The sequence below is a fragment of the Dermochelys coriacea genome, chromosome 2 (genome assembly GCF_009764565.3).
Source record: "Dermochelys coriacea isolate rDerCor1 chromosome 2, rDerCor1.pri.v4, whole genome shotgun sequence".
In the NCBI taxonomy this organism is placed as follows: domain Eukaryota; kingdom Metazoa; phylum Chordata; order Testudines; family Dermochelyidae; genus Dermochelys; species Dermochelys coriacea.
Genome location: NC_050069.1, coordinates 235,024,643 through 235,048,189, shown reverse-complemented (window position 1 = coordinate 235,048,189; position 23,547 = coordinate 235,024,643). Strand labels below are relative to the sequence as shown.

The 23,547-nt window shown below is 42.9% G+C and overlaps 1 protein-coding gene and 1 long non-coding RNA gene across 4 annotated transcripts in view; one reads left to right on the top strand and one right to left on the bottom strand.

The window, feature by feature from the left end:
* Positions 1–1,605: 1,605 nt before the first annotated feature.
* On the bottom strand, positions 1,606–5,596 carry LOC119851550. The gene is made up of 3 exons (XR_005291292.1): positions 5,166–5,596; positions 2,939–3,504; positions 1,606–2,196 (listed from the first exon to the last, which is right to left on the bottom strand). It is a non-coding gene; the product is annotated as an uncharacterized LOC119851550 (long non-coding RNA).
* A 261-nt stretch (positions 5,597–5,857) lies between these two features.
* Positions 5,858–23,547, top strand: part of PIP4K2A (phosphatidylinositol-5-phosphate 4-kinase type 2 alpha) — a 179,365-nt gene continuing 161,675 nt past the window's right edge. The window contains exons 1-2 of one of the 3 annotated variants that reach the window (XM_038391962.2): positions 5,866–6,173; positions 20,794–20,817. In XM_038391962.2, coding sequence (XP_038247890.1) covers positions 6,033–6,173; positions 20,794–20,817 — 165 coding nt within the window. In that variant the 5' untranslated portion in view covers positions 5,866–6,032. Of the gene's footprint in view, positions 6,174–20,793; positions 20,868–23,547 lie in introns of all 3 variants that reach the window. The other 2 variants (XM_038391965.2, XM_038391963.2) reach the window with 2 other exon arrangements.

Here is a 23,547-nt window from a genome sequence, read left to right as displayed (position 1 = left end):
ATGCCATCCATATCCTCAAAATTTTCTTGCCTTTTTTTTAAATCCTGTAAACCTGTGCAGCCCTCCTTGGTGTCCATCATCTTTGACCATAGCATGAAGCCTGCACAGTGCTGCACTATTTTCATGAACATTGCAAATATAGTACAAACAATCCTCCAGTATTTTCAGACCACAGGAAGAACCGCAACAGTGGGAAACATGATTATTTCTTCAAAGACAGACTATTAAAAAGACATAGCAAAGAACAATTCAAGGTTATTGGTAGTGTTCGTGGAGCAGCTGCAGCTGGTAGAGAACTCCTTCTGGGCCAAGGAAATGAGCACTGACTGGTGGGATCTCATCATCATGCAGGTTTGGGACGATGAACAGTGGCTGCAGAACTTTCTGATGCAAAAGGCCAGATTTTTGGATCTGTGTGCTGAGCTCACCTCAGCCCTCGTGTGCAGGGACACGAGAATGAGAGCTGTATTGACAACTGAGCAGTGACGGGATCACGCTCTGGTAGCTTGCAATGCCGGATTCCTACCTGTCAGTGGGAACTCATTTTGGAATTGGAAAGCCCATGGGAGGGAGGGGCATTATCATGCAAGTGTTTGGTGCCATTAATTATGTCTTGGTACACAGGTCTGTGACTTCTGGCAATGAGCAGGACATAGTGGATGGATTTGCAGCAGTGGGGTTCCTAAGCTGCAGTGGGGCATTAGCACTCATATACCTATTTTAGAACCAGACCTCCTTGCCACAGAGTACACCAACAGAAAGGATTACTTTTCTATGGTTATGCAAGCATTGGCGGATCACTGGAGATGTTTCACCAATATCAGTATGGGCTGGTCAGGGGAAGAGTATGATGCTTGCATCTTTAAGAACACAGGACTGTTCAAAAAGCTGCATGCAGGGACATTCTTTCCCAACCAGCAGATTATCATTGGTGATGTTGAAATACCAATACTGATCCTAGAGCTCCTGCCTACCCCTTGTTCCCCTGGCTCACGAAGCCATACCCTGACCCCACTGATGGCACTAAGGACTGATTCAACTACCAGCTCAGCAGGTGCAGAAAGACAGATAAATGTGCTTTTGAAGGGACATCGGTGGTGTTTACTCACCAGATTAGATCTCAGTGAAAAAAATACCTAAAGGGTTATAACTGCCTGCTGTGTCCTGCATAGTATCTGTGAGGCAAATGGAAAAAAGTTGCTCCTGGAGTGGAGGGTAGAGAGAGAGCAGCTGTCGGCTGAATTTGTACAGCCAGGCACAAAGGCCGTTACAAGACCTCGATGTGGAGCTATGCGGTTGAGAGAGGCTTTAAAAAGCACTTTAACAGTCAGCCACATTAATGTGCTGTTCTGGACTGTGTTCTGGCCCTGAAGATTTGGGTGCTATTAAGTACTGTTTAATGCTCGGTGTACATTTATACATAACACTTTTTATAAACCTATGAATTATGCCGTGCTTGCTGTACATTTACACATGAGGTGTTTTCTTGAATCTCTGAGTTCTGTGGCACTGTACACTTACAATTACTGAGTGCTTTAAGTATTGCTGTACATTCTGCAGTATGTGTGGTGAACTAATAAAGATTAAAATATTTTTTTTAAAATAGAATTTTATTGAGTGACAAAAGCAGTGCAAAAATACCCAAACTAAACAAAACCAAAACCAATGTGCAAATAAAAAAGGACAATACAATACAAACTTCTAACATAAATTAATGCAATAGAACTTTAAAATTAGAAAGGCAGCAAATATTTCTGTCCATTTCAATGAATGCAGTCCATTTTTGCTACACATACACTCCAACTTGGAGTGGCAGAGGTAAGGATGCCCAGGAGTACATGTAGAATGTTGGGGGATGTAGGGAGCTGCCACCCTGGAGTTCTCCAGGGACTGCAATGATGGTAAGACCATGATTGTTGGATCTGCGGGTCAACTAGAGTCTGCAACATCTGTGTTTGCTGCCTGACAAGTCCCATTATGTCCTGGTGCATCTTCCTCTCCTGGTGGGAGACCTGGGTCTTTCTCCATTTTCTCCTGTCCCGCTTCATGCCATCTGCCATGTTGGACTACCAGGCTCTTTGTACGCAATCTGATGCAACACTGGCCTACAGGATCTCGCTGAACATATCCTCCCTAATGGGCTTCTTTCTCCTCCTCCTCAGGTTCAGGGGTTCTGTAGGTGTGAAGGGGCATTTGCTACAGATAAAACAGACAGATGTATGATTGGATTTACAGCCACAATAAAAAGTGAAAGATAAGTTTAAAAATGGCCTTCCCTTATTCCCATAAAAAAATGTAAGATGTGCTTATTGATGCTTCAGCTTTGGAGTGAATCTGCACAGCACAGCTCTCCAGGCCCAGATATGGTGAGTATGGCCTGCAAGAGGCAGCGGGGCTAGCGGGAGTTGGAGAGGAAGAGGGCATTAGATTTTCAGTGGCATAAAACAATAAATGTTCAGTCCCTATTTCCATGGGTATGAGTATAAGGTAGGGCTCTGAATATTGGCACTGTTTTCCACAGGCAACAGTGATTTTAGCTGATAACTCACTCCTGAGGGTAACAAAGGTACAGAGACCACAGCTGCAGCTGGCGTCTCCAAGATGCCTGGACCTGTATGCTGCTAAACTGTTTACTGCAATGGAGTTGGCCAACCTCATTGCGGAGTGGTGTGGGAAAGTATCCTATCACAGAGGAAGAAATAAGGCAGCCACCCCTAGAAATCTTTGGGAGAGGACTACTGAGTATCTCCAGGAAAATTTCATCAAAATCTCTCAGGAGGATACAAGGGACATCCCTGGATATGATAAACAAACGGCTCTGCATTCTCTCCACCCCCTGCCTAACCCTACAGGGAAATGAAAAGCAGATGATAATTCTACCTGTATTTATTGTACCACTACCACTTCTCATACGAGTAAAACGATGAAAAGTTGATACCTGAGTCTTATTAACTTGGGAATAGGCCAGGTGCAATCTTCACATGCAAACATTGTAAAGAAAAGTGCATGCGCAGGCTTATCCAAGCTTCCTTCCCCTTCATTCAGTTTGGCTGCCAGGACAGGCTAGACTGCAGTGGAGTCTTGATCGGTTCCTCCATGCCGCATCTCTCCTCCTCCTTGTTGTTCACGGCTTGCCTCTCTGTCTTGGGCTCCTATAAGGTACGCACAGGGTCTATAGGGTGCTGATGGGGTCTCCACCAAGTATGGCATACAGCTTGTTGTAAAAGTGGCAGGTCTATGGCTCAGCACGGGAATGAGAGTTGGCCTCCTTGGCCTTGTGATATGTCTGGTGCAGTTCCTTTGCTTTCATGCAGTACTGCTGCTGATCCCTGTCATACCCCTTTGCCTGCATACCCTGTGGAATCTTTTCGTAGATGTCCACATTTCTACAACTGATCCGTAGCTGTGCTTGGACAGCCTCTCCCTCTGTAGGTCCAGGAGATCCATAATCTCTTGTCTACTCCAGGCAGGAGGGAATCTAGTACATGGAGCCAGCGTGGTCAGCTGTGCATAAAAAGAGAGAGTTTCTAGGTAAGCTTGTGGGGTGTTTAAAGGGTGGGAGCTTCCGGTCTCCATGACCCTTAGGCAGTGGAGTTCACAATTATGATCAGAATAGTCACTGTCAGGCATTGTGGGAGGTGTGTTAGGGTTGACATAGAGAGATAACCTGGGTGACACAATATCTTTTATTGGACCAACTTCTATTGGTGAGAGAGACAAGCTTTCGGGCCACACACAGCTCTTCATAAAGGTTGACATAGGTCACACAGTGTCTATATTTGCACTGTGTCACCCTCTATAGATCAACCATGGCTGATTGCCGTTCAGGGAGGCAGTTAGGTTGTGTTAGCGGGGTGCTTCTGTTGGCCAGAGATAAATATGAGTGTAGACTTATGGACAAATAAGTTGGCATGAGGTGACTTACACTGACCAAACTTTGTAGTTAGACCATGTCTTATATACTATGGTGATGAGTGTAGTATCAGAACCTACAGAGTATAGAATAGCCATTGGGTGCTGAGCTCTTTTAAAAACTGGCTCTAACTATTTTTAGGCACATAAGTAAGTGATCTGCTTTTTTCCCCAAAAGTGCTGAACACACAGCAGCTTCTGTGTCTGCAATAGCAACTTCAAGCACCTATTATTATTATTTTTTTTTTTTGGTGAATCTTGTTTTAGGAACAAAAAGGAAACAGTCAGAACACCTCTCCATATACTCCTACATAACTTTATAATTTAAAAAAGAACTGTGGAGAATGAGCTGTGAAGTCCTTGCTCTTCCTCCTTCCATCCCACCCTCTCTTCTACCAGAAACTGCAAAGATTAGAACACAATAAATTCTATCACCTGTTTGGATGCAAGTGGGATGGAGAATAAGCACCACGGAGTTATCTGGCTTTCATCTTGATTAAACTTTCACATAAAAGATGGAAGTTAAAGGGAATTGGAGAGGGTGAGAGACTCAACAATGGGTGGTTGTGTGTGCAAATTCCTCTAGATACATGAGCTTACATGTGAATCTGATCTTTTTGCCGAGTGATCAGCCCATGAACAAAGGGAGATCTGCACATTCCAGATCAATATGTGCAGTTTCGAAGGTGGTGGATACCTCCACCATAAATACATTGACAGTGCATGCTTAACCTGTACAAGTATGTGGAACGTGAACACTTGCTAGAGTTTTCAGAGTAGCAGCCGTGTTAGTCTGTATTCGCAAAAAGAAAAGGAGTACTTGTAGCATCTTAGAGACTAACAAATTTATTTGAGCATAAGCTTTCGTGAGCTACAGCTCACTTCATCGAATGCATCCGATGAAGTGAGCTGTAGCTCACGAAAGCTTATGCTCAAATACATTTGTTAGTCTCTAAGGTGCCACAAGTACTCCTTTTCTACTTGCTAGAGTTGTAATTACTGAGGGAAATGTGTGGGATGTAGGTAGTATTTCCTTATCAGCGTCTGAGACACAAGGAAGTGCCTTGTGAAGATGCCAGTTTGTCAATGTCAGTGTGCGTGTGTGGATGCTCTGGCATGGTTATGAAGTATTTTGTAACCTGGTGTTTCCTTGCTCCTTAGGGCATGGGTGAAATCACTTAACTAACCGTAATCCCTTTTCAAATGAAGCTTTTAAAACGGAATATTACAGAATGCATATTACAGGGAAATACCTTTTTTTAAATATGGGCAAGGCAAACTGATGTTCCCACCGGAAAGGGATCTTCAAACGAGGCACGAGAGAGATGATGGATCTTCCCGGTGAAGCGCCATGGGGCTGCCAGTCACGGCAGCGCACCGTGACCGAAAGCCTGGCGCTGGGGGACGGCACGCCCCGGTGTCTCCGGGCAGCAGCGGGTTACCGCTGTACCGCTCGCCCAGGGCTGATGCCCGCTCCAGAGGCCAGCAGGCCCCTCCTACGCAGGCGGGTGGCGGCAAAGGGGGGCGCGGCGACCAGCTCGCGCTCCGCGGGCTCGCTGAGCTCAGGCAGGTGGCGGGACGAGTCCTCGCCAGGCTGGGTGACGGGCTGGCTCCGCACACGCCCCCCGTGACATGGAGACAGCGGGCGCCGCTCCGCTCAGGGAAGGCCGCTGGCTTTCCCCAGCCTGTCCCCTCCCCCTTTTATTAAACGGGGTTTTCTCTCCCCCCCCCCGTTACCCCGATGTTACCGCCTCCGCCCCGCTCTGCTCTGCTCTGCTCAGGGAGCGGACCCGGCGGGCACAGTGAAGGCGGAGAGGCTTCTTTGCGGCCAGTACGCATGCTCGGCTCTCTCGGGCATGCGTATTGGTAACGAGGGAGCCGAATCTCACGCTGTCCCCTGAGCCGTTCCCGCCCAGGGGCGGGGCCGCCTGACGCGGCGCGCGGCAAGCGGAGGAAGCCGTGGGGAGGGGGCGGGACCCTTTCCGCGAGCGGCGCAGGCGGCCAGGCCAGGATGCGCCTGGCATCCCGCGGCAGGCAGCCCGCCACCCCCGTGCAGCGCCAGCCGCCTCCCCTCCGCCCGGGCCCGGGGCGCTGAGCCGCCCCCTCCCCTCGGCTGCGCCATGGCGGCCCCCGGCAACATCGTGTCCGTTATGGCGAGTAAGACCAAGACCAAGAAGAAGCACTTCGTGGCGCAAAAAGTGAAGCTGTTCCGGGCCAGCGACCCGCTGCTCAGCGTCCTCATGTGGGGGGTCAACCACTCGGTAAGTGCGGGGCTCCCCGGCCTCCCTCCCTGCGCCGGGCTCCCCCAGCGCCCGCCCAGGCAGCCGGGGACCGGGGCATCCATCCCCCTCCTGCGTGGGAGGCAGCGCCTCTTCCCGCGTGGGGGGGGGGCGCCTCTCGGGGGTGACAGCGGGTGCGCGGCGCCCCGGGCCGGGCTGGCGGGGAGCTGCCGGGGCCGCCGGGCTGCGCCGCTCGCAGCAGTGGCCGTGACCGGCCGTGGCGCAGGGCAGCGCGGTGGCGGGGATCGGCTCGTGCTCTGCCGCCGCTGCTGGGGACGGAGGCGGTTGGCGGAGTCGCGGTGAGTGTCCGGCAGCAGCAGCAGAGAAGCGGCTGCTGTAAAGGGGAGGGGGCGAGGGAGGCTCGCTAGCCGCAGCCAGTGCAGCCGGCCTGCCTCCCCCGCCTCGAAAGCACGGGGTGCTCTAGTGTCTGAGCCAGAGCGCGAGCTGGGGAAGTCGGAGAAGCGCCGCCGGCTTGCAGTGCTGCAGTCCCCTGTCTCTGAATCAGCGGTAGCGGTCGTGGAGCGGAACCCGTGCGGTGTTAATCTGATTATACGGAGGAGGAAAGCTGAGACGTGACCACTGGGTCTGGGCAGAGCCATAAAAGTTTGCAGATCTACATGCATGTTGTCCCTGATTTGCCCTACTGCTGCAGCAGCCGGGTGGGAGAAAACTATTTCGCCTCTCGTGGCTTTGAGGTCTTCAGTAGCTAGGGGTGTGCGCGCGCGTGTGTGTGTGTGTGTGTGTGTACACGTCTCACCTTCCCACCCCTCCCCCTTTCTGTAACTGTGACGATTGTTAAAACGTGAGACTACTGGGGTCTAATGTCTGCATTAAACCTTTCTCCAGATAAGGAAAGGTGACTGCATAGCTGATCTGAGAGCCTGGGGTAGTCTGTATCCTATAGATCAGTGTTGCAATTTATTAAGCAGTGGGAAAAAATACATAACAGAGGAGTCCATTAAGTCACAATATTTCTCATTGTGATTTGGGTTATTCTGCCTTCCCAACAGGATCTGTTCTTAAGAAGCTGGCATATTGGATGTACTATGGTAATAAAAGCAATTATAAGCTTTTAACTTCTTGAGTTCTGGTACCTCAAAAACAGTTTAAGCAAATGTTTCTGTTTTTTGTTGGGGTTGAGAAGGTTTTTTTGTGTGCTCTTGAGATGGTAAAACTGCCAAATGGCAACATTTGCCAAGTGTCATATCACTCTGTAGGTGATATGCTGTTATAACTACATGGTGTCAAAGAATTTAATGTAGCCAGATACATAAAAACTAACTGTGGCTTGTGAATGTTTAAAATTGGGAGCCTAATAATGAAAGTGTCACATGCATGGGGCATTATGTGACTCAAGACACAGCTTTGCATCTTTAAATAGCTCATGCAGAAGGCTAATGATGTAGAGTCTAAAGATCACCTAAATCCAGACATTGGGGAGTAAAGTCAAAAGCTTTTTGGTCTCTTATGTTACAGTTTTTTATTGGTAGTGTTAGCTCTGTACTGTCTAACATGATATTTTCTATTACTGGAGTCACACACAATTGATACTTTGGAATTCTTGCAACTCATTAATAACTTGAAGAATAGATCTAGCTTGAAATCACTGAATAAAAGCAGACATTTCAGTACAACAATAAAGGTGGTCTTACTACCAAAAATCAGACTCTCCTTGCCATGCCACCCAACCCCTCTGGTCCTGCTTTTTTTGTAAAGTTCAACAAAAGGATTTTTAAAGAAAATTATGAAAAGGTCAATAACCTCATCCTAAACCTGTAGTCCTCAGTCAACAATCTAATAATTAGGTCATATACCATTTAACAGACTTGACAAACTTGATGAATTTTTTTAAAGAAAATCTGTAGGTTCAGATTTCTTTACAATGGTGGGCAAGCTTCATTATCTCCATGGAGACAGATAAAGTAACTAACTCACAGAGACTATGTGACTTGCTTAAGATAACAGAAGAAATTGGTGGCAGATCTCAAAATAGATTGCAGATCTCCCAAGGGACAATTGTATTTGGTGGCATCTTGTATACCGGACAGGTAAGGGAGGAGAAAGTATATATTACCTTTTGTTACTATTACTAGTCCTAGCAGAAAAGACTAAAATGTGTCTCCCATCCCCACCCTAATGGTAAAGTAGGTAGCAAACAAGACAACTTCACGTATGACACTTATCAGATGCTGTTATAGAGCAGTTTGAATTATGTTTCTTTCAAACTTAAAGCTTCTGCATATCTGTTAAGGAAATGTAGCAAAATCTAAGTGCAAATAACTTATGGGTTAGTAAATCTTGCTAATTTCCTGTCTTTGTCCCTCTTTCTTCACTGTTTTCATATCTCTAAAATTCATTCTGTCCCACATATCTTTCTCATTCTGTTCATTGCCCTCTTTTCCTTCTGGGGGGAAAAACAGCCTCTCCTTGCTGTTTCTCGTTCACCACCTGTGTCGTTTTTCTTCCTAAGGTGCAACATTGGGGAAAGAAGATTGAATCCTTTCTCCCCTGTTGCAGTCCTGTCAGGTTCTTCACATTCTGTGTCTCTTCTCTACTGCTCCCTACCCACAAATAACTTGAACATTAAGGTGTATAGTAGGATGAATTCTGCAACTGTGTGGGAATGAACAGTTCACTTCCTAGCTGTGTCCTTTGTTTCGCATGCTCTGAAGAGACGGGAAAGCAGAGGTGCTGTCAGTTGGCTAGATAAGAGTGAGGTGGCATGTAGGGAGCTGTGCCTTTAGTGATGAGAAACAAATTTCTCTGATGTTATAGAACATATAAGACAAATCTGGTATGTATGATGCAAGACTTTAGAGCAAAATATGGAACTATTGTATGAAATACAGAAAAGATGAGAAGCTTCCTTCCATTTTGAAAACTATTTTTTTGTGTATGAAGCATTCTGGACAAGAGGATATAGAATAACATATTGTTCCCTACACTTTGAGTTGAAAATAACAAACTAAAAACTTGGCTAGGGCTCAAGTGAAATATCAGTATTTTAGCAGTAAACTTACTTAAAATAGTCAGTTTCATGTGAGAAGTGTATGATTCTTTGTTGGCAGGAAGTGGTTCTGAGCATGAATGCGTGATATACAAATCTTCCCATGGTCTGATCAAAAAAGGATAAACTTATAAAGATTAGAGTGAATAAAATGAATTTATATCCACACTAGCCTGTTTCATTTTATGTCAATGGAGGAGGAAGAACTTTTAAATGACTTCGCATGTTGGACAATATTGAAGCAAAAGGACATCTGAAGAGGGGAACTTTGAGGTTTATCCTGCAACAGAAGAGTAACAAAGTACTTTCAGCAATTGTATTACACTGCCAAGATTATGACAATTTGGCAGCTCATAAGAGATCTGGAAGAAACGGGGGGGATAGCTGGGTTCATCAACGACGGAGGTTGGGGATACTTCAGAGTCAGTAACAGAATAAACTGGAAGCCATGAAAGACTTAGACTATTAAATGAGTTGGCTATAAAAATATTTAAATGAATGTGAAGTCCATAGTGATAGTAATGAGACTAATTAACCAGACACAGAATAGATTACATTCATTAGAGGAAATAAGACTGACAGTAAGTGTTGGCAGTCTTAGATCTGCTTTCTAATACTAAGTATGTACATCAACCAACAAAGGAAGGAATAATGCCAGATTTTGAGATTCTGTAATACGGAAAGTATAATAGAAGACAAAAAGAAAGGAGAGAATATGTGAAGCAGTCACTGTATCTTGTATTTGAAATATAAATGAGACAAGAAAACACTGAAAGGGGAAGGAAATTGACAATGTGGAGTATATTGAATGAAATCAGATTCAGTGAGGGGAGCGAACTGGGGAGGGGTGTTATAAGAAAAGCTCTGAAATACTACTTGTGCATAGGCGGCAAAGAGTCCTGTCGCACCTTATAGACTAACGGACTTATTGGAGCATAAGCTTTCGTGGATGAATACCCACTTCGTCAGATGCATGTCCGATGAAGTGGGTATTCATCTATGAAAGTTTATGCTCCAATATGTCTGCCGCTTTTCCAGATCCAGACTAAGACTCCTGTGGCAAACACAGCTACCCCTCTGATACTTGTGCATAGTGATGAGTTCTAATTATTAACAAGGTTCAAAGTGCCTTACTAAGGTATTGTTGTGAATTCCCATTCCCTTGGAGAGAAGAGGTGAAATGAAGCAGGATCCCCCCCCCCGATCTGTTCTTGCTTTTTTTGGGGGGAGGTCTTCTGTCATTTTGAACTGGTAAAACCACAATACGTTCTGAAAATCTCTTGATGCTAGAAACATCAAGGTTTAAACTGAAACTGTAAATGAAAATTGATCTAAAGTAAAAAAGGAAATTGAGAACACTCAGGTTCTGATGCCTATTGGAAAACAAAGTTCTAGAACTGTCTAGAAGCCTACAGGGAAAGAATAGGTAGTTGGTGGTGACTGGAGAGATGAGCAGGGCTAATTGATGGAGATATGAATTGTTAAGGAGGGGGAACTTCTGGAAAGTAGACAAATATCACCTGATTTTTTTTTAATTATTTTTTAAAGCTGGCTAGCAAATCTGTTTTAGTCTTTATAGGTGAATTCACTAGGTGGTTCTTCCATTCTAATCACAGTAAATATGGAAGTTGCTACTCAATAGTGCAAATGCATGACTAGAGACTGAATTTTACTCAACATGCCTGTACCTGAAGGATGTGATGGGAAACTAGCAGTTGACTATATTACAAGTATTGTAATTGAAGTAATGTAAACAGTTTTTCTAAAGTTAATGTAAACATTGTCCAGAATATTCAAGTAGCGAGAGAGAGAGCACTTGTGCTCATTTTAAAATGCCTAAAAAGATTTATTTGGAGTATTGCAGATTAAATATGCTATTGAATGAAACTATTAAAGTAGAAGAGTAGAACATGGAGTTTGATTCTCCAGGTGAGAGATTTTTCATATTGCAATCATGGTAACCTCAATGATAACTTAAGTCCTTGTTTCATGTATTCTTCAAGCAGTTCTCCACATGTGCATAATTTAGGAGTAACCTTATCTATTGGAGTTGGACACTTGAAAATGGCAAAGATGACTTTGGTTATGCTATTAAAACAAATAGGCTCTACCCTTGGAACGGGAGAGAAGGGTGGAGGGCCAAAGTGATTGTATGCCACCTTTGTATCTTCCCCCAGAGCTGCAAGGGGTTGGTTTGGTACCAAGATGAAGTTAGAATGACCCTGTGTCTACTGTTTATACTGGTATCCCCTAGAACAGGGGTTCTCAAACTTCATTGCCCTGACAACAAAAATTATTACATGACCTCGGGGGGGGGGGACCGAAACCCGAGCCCACTCTGGGTGTGGGGGACCAAAGCTGAAGCTCAAGAGTTACAGCCCCAAGCAGGGGGCTTGTAACCCAAGCCCCAGCAAGTCTAAGATAGCTGTGGCAACCCCATTAAATCAGTTGTGACCCACTTTGGGGTCCCAACCCACAATTTGAGACCACTGTACTAGGTGGTTGTTTTTGCCAGCTGGGATTTGGTGATCCCTGATAGCACTCCCAGGTACTTTTCAGCTGACTGCCATACTTTAGTCTGCTGTCTTGATTGCAGTGTTTAAGAACTTGGATGGAGCAATATGCAGTTTTCTTTTCAGACAAAATCGTGAGCTACATTATAACTCCCTTGCCCCACTTGGCATATAGGCAATGTGCAACGATAGTGTTACTTAATTATAAGCTCCTTATTTTGGTTTAATGTATACCTTATTTTGAGTAAATAGGCTTATAAGGTGAATTGCAGTTTGTTTCATAAAATCTTTTTCCCTCCCCCTTTAGGTTTCTAGGCATTGGGAAAATTAACATAGAAATGAGATTATTAGATCTCTGCAATATCAGGAAGGATGATGGGAAGACTGAGAAAATACTAAAACTCAATTGCAGTCTTTATTCAAACACTTTGTTAGATGGGGTTTTAAAGGACTCATCTACACATAGTAGTAGCAACAGTTGCCACTCAATTCCAAACAAGCTATCGGAGTGACTGTGAGATGAGCAGTACAGCTGCTATCATGGTTCGCTATGCTTCTGATCCCTTCACTTCTTGAGCTGATTTCTTTGTATCCAGTTTTGAGTAGAGAGACCTTCTTCCCATTTCCTTGTACATTTTAAAGTAATAATTAAGACTGTTTAACACCTGGTGATTTAAATACGCAGATTTTTGTCTTGTAGCATCAGCTGTCTGCACCACAGATTACTCAAGAAATATCTGTTCAGGGGAGGGAGGGGCCAGGCATACTAACTGTACTAGCAACTGCGTAGCTATTATTCATAGGAGCGATGAATGCTGTTGTTGCAGTTATCAAAATAGTAGCTTTCTCGAGAAGGAAATGGCAAGACTAGAAGCTGAAGGACTCGATGCAAATTCAAAATATATTAATGATAGACTTGAATAAAGTCTGTAGTATGTTTTTGAAAGAAGCAGACATTAGAAGATACTAGGAGAAGACTTTCCAAGGGGAGACAGGAGGAAATAAAATGTGGTTTATTACACTAGCGGATGTAGGTAATAAAGCAGCTAATAAAGCAATTAGAACTGTAAAAAAAAAAAAAAAAAAAAGTCAACTGGGCATCATGCCCAGATATACTAAATCCTAGAATACTGAAGAAAATAGCAAAGGAAACAGGAAAGCCTTTACTGGAAACCTAGTTCACTATGCTGTAGGCGCCACAAGAGACTTGGAGAGTGTTTGCCTCTATGTCCCAGGGGGACACCAGGAAAATACAGACCTGAAAACTTGACTTCTGCTGTGTGAAAGGTATTAAAAACTCCTGAAGGAATAGGGACAGGATTGATAATTCAGTAAAGGACACCCAACATAAGGTAATGAAAGGGGGACCACATATACATGACTTTCTTGTTGCAAAAATGTTGTGCAGTTAATAATCTCCTCCAAAATCCAAATACATCTTTGATAACATGCACAGTAAGTGTGAAACAGGAAGAGTTAGCAAAGTCGGTCTTAAAGTAGATCAGTGGGAAAGCTGTGTCAATCTGTAATAATTTGAGTTTATGACCTAGGATGTTGCGAAGGCTGATCTTTTTCAGCTTGACATCGGAAATAGAGAACAATTTTCTAAATTTAACAGATTTATTAACCTTCACAGGGAGAGGCAGGATTTAGTGGAGCAAACAAGTTAATAAGGAACATAAGAATTATCTTACAGGTTCATGCTTGTGCTTCATCTAGTTTTGTAATCCACTCTCTGGTAGAGGGAAATACCAGATGCTGTAAAGAAGGTAGAAGAAGGCCCAAAGTGGCATGGTACAGAACTAACAGCCCAGAGGAAGAAACTTCTTAAGGTCCATCAATAAGAGGCTGTCTTATACTCTGAGGCAGAAGAGTTTATATCGCTCCTATTCATATGGGTGGCTCTTTAAATCCTATATAATGTAACTGGCTTTTCTCACTGTCCATGTAAGTGTCTAATCCTGTTACCCTTTTGGCCTCAAATATCTTGTGGGACTGAGTCCCACAGGCTACTTACGCATAGAGTTACTATGCTTGCTGTTTTAATGTTAGATGAATCTATATTTTGTTTACCAGCAAGAGTTACTTGCAGGCTAGGGGTAAAATTGTCAGTAGAAATATTTCCAGAGTGGTTAATGGGGAAGTTGTAGAAAGATTGTTATAAAGTAAAGCTATAAGCTATATATACACTATTGGTCCTGAAGGACTTACAGTCTAATTTCTATAATTGTGTGGCTTTCTCCTGGCTTTTAAGGGTGGCCTACGGTTTCTAAGGGGAAAAACTAATGTGTGTGAATTTAGTGCCTTATATTAACTTTTTAATTCTTATCGCCACCTGTTTTTGCTTTGTACTCTGGCTTGTTTCTAAACCAGTCATGTACTTTTAGATGCCCCCTCTAACAAAGCAACCATTAAATTTTCTCCTCTCTCACTTCACTATATTCTAGCAGAGGTTGCCCTGTAACTTACAGTAAATCTAATTGATTCGGTACCTAGAAGTTTGCGTGGGCTTTATTGTTTAAATCTAGTTTTTTAAATGTATGCCATGCAGACTGTGACTCAGTAAATAATCTGAGAGCTGCCTCAAACTTGAGATGTTTATCTCCATACTATATGCCAGACTTCAAGGAGCAAAGTTAAGGTTGGAGAGTTGTGTGGGCTGTGTGTGTTTCAGAGAGTCGTAATGGATGAAGGATTACATGGCAGAGGAGAACTGAATAAATCCTGTATTTGTCCCTTGTGGATCTTCAGTGTTGGTTCTTAAAAGTATAGAATTCTTATAAAGAATGGTCTCTGGAGTTTTAACTGGAGTCTCTTGAAACATGTTTTCAACTTTAATTTTCTCTAACAGTTTGAGAATCTTTCCCTGGGATCCTCCACCCACCCCCCCCTTTTAAAAAATTCAGTTTATCAAAGTGCTGCAGGAGGTGAGACTTGTTCTAACTGTCCTTTTGAAGTCTGCCAAGACGGGGCTCCCCATTGCAGACATTACTTAGTCTTCATGACTAAGTTGCCTGCACTAGCTCATGTCCAACCCAGGTATAACTCTCTCAGCCCTCTCTTATGGGCTTATTAATTTTGGATAATACTCCCATGTGCTCCTCTATCCCTTGTTGGTCCCTGCCCCAGCATCATGACTTCTCCCTGACTTATGTCCTGCATTTCTTCCCCAGTCTCTTCTGCTGCCTATCATCCATGTCTTGTTCAGTCCAGCAGTAGCCCAGCCTGGAATCGGCTGCAGGTTGGTTTATATTTTAAAATGGTTGTTTGTAAACTTCTGTTATATATAACAGAGCTGCGTGCACAAGTGTGACTTGGCCTATAGCCACATGAAAAATGGAGTGGGAACAAGACAAAAATAAAACATGGCATGCTACTTTAAGATCCAAGTACCTCTGTCTGGAACACTTCTCTGGCATGGTCCCAACATACTGGAAATAAGAATTGAACTTCCTTTAGTTTGGTTCAGAAATGCTAAGTGGCTTGTTTCAGTGGAGGTAGTGAAGTCACAGAGACTCGGAAGCAGTGTAGGCATGCTTACAAGTATTCGCTTATGCGCAGGCCCAGGTTTTGCTTATTGTCTGAGCCTGGGAGCTTCTGCTTCCTGTTGCCGTTCTGAGAGGGAGAAAGGACTCTGACTTCTGTCATGTGCCCTTTCTAGCTGCCTTGTTTATATTCCTGACCTAATGAACTCTGGGTAACACCTTTTGTGCCAACTATAGGGTGGAGGAGGGGTTATTCGATATTTGTATCTTCTCATTGTTCAATGTGTTGCCCTAGGCCTTATTTATTGAACACTATTAAAACCGTGCTCTGAAGATGGAATTATTAATTTCTGCATAGGCTTTTCTGCAGTGTTCATTACAGTAGCACCTGAGTCCATGTGGAGTGAAGGGGTGGTAGTATCCTTATTTTACAGATGGGAAGCAGAGGCACTGAAATTATAGTCAAAAGAATCCACTAATTCTGGGTGCCCCATTCAGACACCTAGGATCTGATTTTTTTTCAGCATACTTAGCATTATATATCATTTCATATATTCAAAGTACAGCTCCCAGTGACTTCAGTTGCAGGGGTAAGTGCTCGGCATCTCAGAGTAGATCCATCCTGTTCACTGTATGGGCAGGAGTCCTGTAGAAAAACTATCATAATTCATATGCACTAGGGGGGCAAATTAAGATTGCACAGGCATCTTAATTCTGGCATTTCTTAATTTTTCAGTTCTTGAATTTTCAAAATTAATGTTCACAGGTTTTTTTTCTGGGTAATTTGCTAGACTTTTAAAAAAGCAAACGGCAAAAGCAGAAATTCTATCAAGGTGGCATCATATTAGCACTTGCATGAGTCTTCAGCAGGGTTAGTCTTTAGATACACCAAACAGACCTCAGCCACGTGATCTGACAGAGTAACTGAATGCAGTAGTTTTCCCCTATCTGTGGACCAACGCTAGAGAAAGATGAGATACACTTTGCTGGAGCTTTTGTGATACTTGTTGAAATCATAAGACTTGGGATTCTTTTCTTCTTGGGGTTCCATTTAAGGCTCTGAAGGGGAGTGTGCTCTAATGAGCACACAGACTCTTCTTCCCACTCTTCCCTAGCTTGGCCCCCTTCCCCCTAAACCTAGTCCCATTCTCTTTGCCCAGCCAGTTCCAGTTCCCCCTTTTCTGGCTACTCATCCAGTCTGTCTTCACCCCTCTATGTTTCCTATTCTTGCTGACTACAGACCTGTTAGTGGATGCAGCAAGCACAACACAAAGCCTAACTTTCTGCAGGCATTTCAGAGACTTCCCTCAAACTTCACAATTGCCTATAGCTTGTTCTAAAATTAAGGCCATTCCTGGGTTGCAAGTTGCAAAATATGTCAATCTCTAAAATGGAATCATGCTTCACCATTAGGGTGAGCAGTGCTAATTAAGATCATAAAGCTTTGGACCACCTCATGGTCACCTTTTATAGTGATAAGAGCTGCTTGTGGACAATGGAATATCTTTTCCTGTGCATGTGAGATGTCTAAAAGCAGAGAGTGGTCATGTATGTATAGGGAATCAATTCTAAATATTATACCTATTTACAAGAGGACTTCCCTTTTCATTAAGTATCTTATATTGTCTGCATACCACATAAAACATCTGTTTGACGCACAATCTAAAGATACTTAGCTCTTCATGAATCCTGAAGAGGATGTTAAAATCTACATCTCTTGTATAACAATAATTGTAGCAGAGTGCCAGTTCTGTTATAGTTAATGTTCAGTATAGGTTTCTCTGTAAAGCTTGGCTCTTCTGAGTGCTCTTAAAAACCACACAGTTACTCGGATTGCTTTGAAATTTTGTGCGCCTTTTGGGAGTGCACTTCTTACAGAAGTCTTAATTTATACTTTTGAGCCACTTGACACATAGCCAACAAGAGGTATGTTTACTGGGAGGCTTTGTATACATGTCAACTAAATTAAAGATATAAATGAGCAAACCCTAGGTCTCTTGCAGGGAGAAATATCACAAATCCTTATGATATATCCTGGAAAACTTGAAGTCCGGAAACTTTGATGACCATCATACTGGCACACCTGGCAGAGCTATTTATTTTACTGACCTGCTTCAGATTATTGTGACTAGAAATTGCCCAATGACTAGCGCCCTACAAAATTCATGGCCAGGAAAATCACGTCCCAGACTATGAAATCTGCTCTCCTGCTGTGAAATCTGGTCTTTTGTGTTTTTTTTACCCTATACTATACAGATTTCATGGGGGAGACCAATGTTTCACAAATTGGGGGTCCTTACCCAAAAGGCAGTTGCGGGGTGGAGGGTCGCAGGTTATTTTAGTGGGGTCATGGTATTGCTACTCTTACTTCTGTGCTGCCTTCAGAGCTGGGTGATTAGAGAGCAGCAGCTGTCGGCCAAGTGCCCAGATCTGAAGGCAGCACCCCACCAGCAGCAGCACAGAAGTAAGGGTGGTAATATCGTACTATGCCATCCTTCTGCGCTGCTGCTGGTGGCGGCTCTGCCTTCGGAGATGGGCTCCCAGCCAGCAGACACCACACTCCAGCTGCCCAGCTCTGAAGGCAACACGGCTACTAGCAGCAACGCAGAAGTAAGGGTAGCAGTACTGCTAGCCCCCTACAATAATCCTGTGATTACCCCCCCAACTCCTTTTTCAGTCAGGACCCCTACAGTTACAACACCATGAAATTTCTGATTTAAATGGCTGAAATGAAATTTACGATTTTTAAAATCCTATGACCATGAAATTGACCAAAATGGACTGTAAATTTGGTGGGGCCCTACCAATGAGTTTACAGCATCTCAATGATGAGCAAGGCATATAACACATTAGCCTTCTGCCTGGATCAGATTAAATCTTAATAGGATGCAGATACACAAACCATAGGGCAGAATATTTATATTTAAAAAATGCACACTCTGTCTCCTTGTTATGCTTCATAGAGAGCCACTGAATCTTTCACAGGTGAATTGCAAGAAGTATTAGTATTAAGTGTAGTCTCTGAAATTTTGTTTCTACTGTCCACTTAGCATGCTGAACTTTAGGTATACATCTGCAGTTGATAGATATTCAATACCAATACTAAATATTTCAATTTCAAAGGCATTCAGAACTGATTCTAAGTTGCTATGAAATGGCTCTAACATATAACTAAATTTCACTATTCCATAGTTATAGGGTAGAATTGCATCCACAATGCTCCTGTGTACGTATGGTGACAAAAAATAAAATAAAACAAAACAATCCTTTTGCAGGGAGCTTATTTCAGTATTAGAAGCAAAATTTTCATCTGCATATCTCTAACGAAATAGAGGTTGAAAGATGATAGACAAAGCCTCTTTGTCTTGCATTGGGATCCTCTATGTTCAGTGTGTTTTGATTATTGTTCTCTTTAGTTGTGCTCACAATGCACATGAAGCTTAGCATATGGACTTAATTCACTTTTTCAGAAACAATGTTGCCATATTGCATTGAGTGTTGCAGTACAGCCACAGTAACTGTTTATGTACAGTGTATCATTGGCATATAATTCACTTAATAGTTGTGTAATGGATATACTGCAGGCCAAAATATTTATTAGCTGTTGGACAATATTTCTATTCTGAGGCTGAAATGTGTAAACGTTCTTCAGTAAGATATGCCTTGAATTATAACTGTAAAAGACTCTGCCCCCTAGGGTTACTCTCCATGACAGACTTTTTGCACAAAAGCCTTTACCAAACTACCCTATCCCAACACAGCCAAATACTACATCAAACGTCTACAACTACTCGTGGTGTGAGAGTGAGGAGTGAATAATTTGCTAAAGTGGTGTGTGTGAAAGAGGAACAGATTTAAACTTGTTGTGCTTAGTCTGGTGTACAGTAGCTGTGGTAGTGGTAAGGTGTGTGCTTGTGGTTGAAGGAGTAGAGGGCAAGTACTCCTTGGCACCTTAACTTTTCACTTCCTTACTTGGGTTTGTCAGGTGTGTTTTTGTGTAATTGTTTTACAACACTTGTGTATTAACTGGTATTTAATGTTTATGCACATGCCTAGAGCCTCTATACAGGGAAATATATTGCACAAAACATCCTTTTTCAGTTATGATAGGTGGACTCTGGGCTGAAAGTTCAGCTGAGGCTAGTAAGACTATATAGGTAGCATTTCTACTAAGGCATAATATTCAAATCACTGCTTTTATGAGCAAGGGCTAAAATACAAAACCCACTTATTTGACCTAACATCCTACAAAAATATCAGTGAAGATCTCTGTTTAATACCATGGAAATGTCTCTTATTGAGTTTAGCTATCCTTTGTATTTAATATCTCGAATGCTAAGACCTGTAAAGTCTCTATTAGTCAAAAGTTAAGAAATGAAGAAGCAACGTTGTCCATGAAACCTTAACTTGTCTCCCTTTTTGCAAATGCATTGGCAGTCTTAGCCACTTAAAAAGTCTGTGGCAGAGCCAAGAATAGAACACGGCTCCCTTGGGTCCTAGTCTCTTGTGACTAGAGCCCTGCAAATCTGTGAATATCTGCTTTATATCTGCAGGCCATGTTTGCTGCTCACGGATTGGATGTAGATACATATTTTGTATCCACGTGGGGCTCTACTTCTGGCACTGGAATGTCTTTTCTGTTCTTGTTACTCTCTGCCTCATTCACTGTCCAGATGCACTGAGTGAAGTTGGGGTCCTGTAGAACAAATTGTGTGTGGTCATGTAATTAAAGAGTGCATCACAAATCACTTGCATAAGGGGGCTGAATTAGTGTTGCACAAGCAACATTCATTCTGGTATTTCCTAACTTTTGAGTGCTTGTTTTTCAACCTTTACATACAAAAAATACAGAAGAAAGTTATTTCCTAGTTCCCCTTTAAAAAGGAAAACTGAGAAAACAAATTACATCATGTGAAACAATATAGATCCATTGCATGGGTCATCAATAAGATTAGAAACCAGAACTTCTAGATCTATACCACAAACCTCTACTTCTTGAATGGAGTAAATGGTCACAGTAGTAGGCTGTTATCCTATACATAGACCAACCAGTAGAGGGGAGTGCAATGTTTTGCCAGTGGCTTACAAAACTACTTATTAGACAGCAGAGAAATGTTAGGAATTGGGAATTAGTTTCTATCTATTCTTCTGGATGAGAATGCAATAAGGGTTAGACAGCACACCCAACCACACCTCATTATCAGAAGAACCTTCTGAATTGTTTTTTCTGCAAACACTTCCTACCCTCAGCTGAATTTATTTTTTTCTTTTAGAGACCAAGCATGGGAAAACTTTAGTACAAATAGTTAAAATTTGGTAAAGTTTTATAAGAAACTTAGATAAATTGCCTACAGTAGAAAGTGTTGGGCAATATTAACTACAGATGTTGCTACCAACAATTTTTATACCTTGGATATGTGTCTGTCTATGCACCACCATGTTGACCATGGGACTGAAGAAAGATATCTAATTCTGAGTTTCTGGTATAGGGGCTCATGTTGAAACATATGTTTTTAAAGATAGAACATGGTTACAGCACTTTTTATGGGCAACAAGCACAAACAATACGAGGTGCTCTATTTCTGTTTTTTCTACAGCTCCATTGGGGCAGCACACCTAAGGTGAGGGAGCAAGGAGTTCATCTGTCTGCAAGTTTCCGAGGTCGTTTAAGGTATCTAGTGACAGGTTCAATGGGGGAGTAATCTCTGATATTGTTTTAAATGAATTAGACTTTGTATTTTTGTGGGATTGTCTCAGTACTAGATGACATGCTGACATAGTATACCAGCTTTATGGAGGGCTTTTCGGGCATGTTTTTGAAGTGTCTTGATCTGTGAAATCTTAAAAGGTACCACATGGCTTGCTGCATTCACTGAGCACTGCACTTGGGAGCAAAGTCTTTGTTCTTCAAGTAGCGCCCTGTGGGTGTTCCACTTCTGTTGTGCTTGTTCCCTGTGTCTTTGATTGGAGATTTTTTTTTTTTGTAGCAGTGCCCGTTCAGACCATGCATGTAGCCCACACGTCTTCATGCCCCTTGCCTAGGATATATGAGGCTGAACAGGCAAACTGCCCTCAGTTTTTTCTCAGCTGCCTTTGGCCCAAGATGGAGTCTGCTGTGTGCCTGTTCTCTAATATTTAGCTTTTTCTCTACCTTATAGTACTGTAATTATTGGAATAATTTTCCTTTTGGTTTTCCTTTTCTTAAAAAAACACCTTTTTGTTCATAGAGATATTTATGTAGTTGGGAGATTTCCCCTTCTAGGCTTAAATTTTATTTGTTTTTGTTCGGGAATGCCAGGACTCTCAGGATTCAAGAGATGCCTCTCTTTCAGGAGATTATTCCGATAGGTGATGAACACTCCAAGCACTTCTGCTTTCTTGGTAATATGCATATCCCCTGTAAGTGCAAGATCTGCACTTCCTAGAATCCTGTCCACGTTGACACATCGGTCACTTGAGACTGTTAGAGAGGTAGGCAGTACTGCAGCACCAAGTACATCTACAGAAGTGGTTCTCAACCAGGGGTATGCGTACGTCTTCCAGGGGGTACATCAACTCGTCTAGATATTTGCCTGCTTTTATAACAGGCTACATAAAAAACACTAGCAAAGTCAGCACTGGCAAAATTTCATATAGACAGTGACCTGTTTATACTGCTCTATATACTATACACTAAATTTAAAGTACAATATTTATATTCCAATTGATGTATTTTATAATTATATGGTAAAAATGAGACAGTAAGCCAATTTTTCAATAATAGTGTGCTGTGACGCTTTTGTATTTTTATGTCTGATTTTGTAAGCAAATAGTTTCTTAGTGCGGTGAAATCAGACTCCTGAAAAGGGTAAGGTAGTCTGGAAAAGTTGAGAGCTACTGATCTACGGTACCAAAGTCCTTATCTACATCTGCCTCTAAGCAGAAGGAGGTAAGGAGTAAACCTCCAAGAAGCTCTCGGTCACAGTTTCGTAAGAAGGCTATGGAACCTCAGGTTTCAAGGGGACCAGGTTCCCAGGCTCTGAGTGAGGCTGGTACCACAGAGGTGAAGAGTCAGTTATCTAAGATCATGTCTACACTACCCTCCGGATCGGCGGGTAGTGATCGCTCTATTGGGGATCGATTTATCGTGTCTAGCGTAGATGCAATAAATCGATCCCTGATTGCTCTGCCATCAATTCCGGAATTCCTCCACGGTGAGAGGCGGAATCGGAGTCGATGGGAGAGCGGCGGCCGTCGATCCCGCACTGTGAGGATGCAAAGTAAGTGATTCTAAGTCGATCTAAGATACGTTGGCTTCAGCTATGCTATTCTTGTAGCTGAAGTTGTATATCTTAGATGGATTTCCCCCCCCCAGCGTAGACCAGGCCTAAGACGCATTCGGTACTGAGTTTGGATACCTGTATGCAGAGTGGCAGAGACAGGGCTGTACAGACCAAGCCCATCGCTGAATAACACTTGGTACTGATAACAAGAATATCAATGGTACCAAAGACTGCTCACCTACCTACAGTACTGAGGGAATCCCATACCAAGTGCACAGTACCAGCTGCATCAGTACCAAAGCTATCCTCCACATGTTTCCACTCAGCCCAATCTTTGATACTATCAGTATTTCAAGAGTTTAGATACCCTAAGGATCTGATATCTTCTGAGCTGGAGTATCCTCTGTTAACTAGGGCTGAGGGTTTCTCAGTGTCAAGACTTTCTCGGACACTGATCCCTCTGTCACCTAGAGCACCACACTTGCCCTCATCTAATCTGTAAGCCGAACAGCTATCTTCCCCTCTTAGACAATGCGGAAGAGGACTCATTAGACTCTCAAATTTCAGTGTGGGGTTCCCCTACCTATCCTAGTTTTGATGGCTTGGTCTAGAGCAGAGGTTCCCAAACTTTTCTTATTGCATACCGTCTTCCAGATCTACCAGCTTCCTGTGTACCCCATCCCTTCTCATTACTGATACTTTGTGTGTTCTTCTTAATGCTACCTGTCTTTAGCCATCTGTCCATATTTCACTGTTCTGTACAGATATAGTTATAGTGCGACGTATACAACCAAATAGCCCCCTCCTCCCCACAAGTTATGAGCTCAGTTAGACTGGATGTTTCCTAAGCAACTGAACCCACGCTGTACAGTGATTGGAGGTGAGGGCTCTGTATGTCCATGTCTCTGTGTATCTCTCTCTCATTGGTACATCTTGAAGTAAATTAACTACTGTATTTTATATAACAAATGTCCACCTAATTTTAAAGCTTCATCTGAGTAGCGTATTATGAAAATATAATTAATAAAATCCACCATTACACAATTTCTCTCTCATACGCCCCAGGGATGTCTTGTGTCCCCCCAGGGG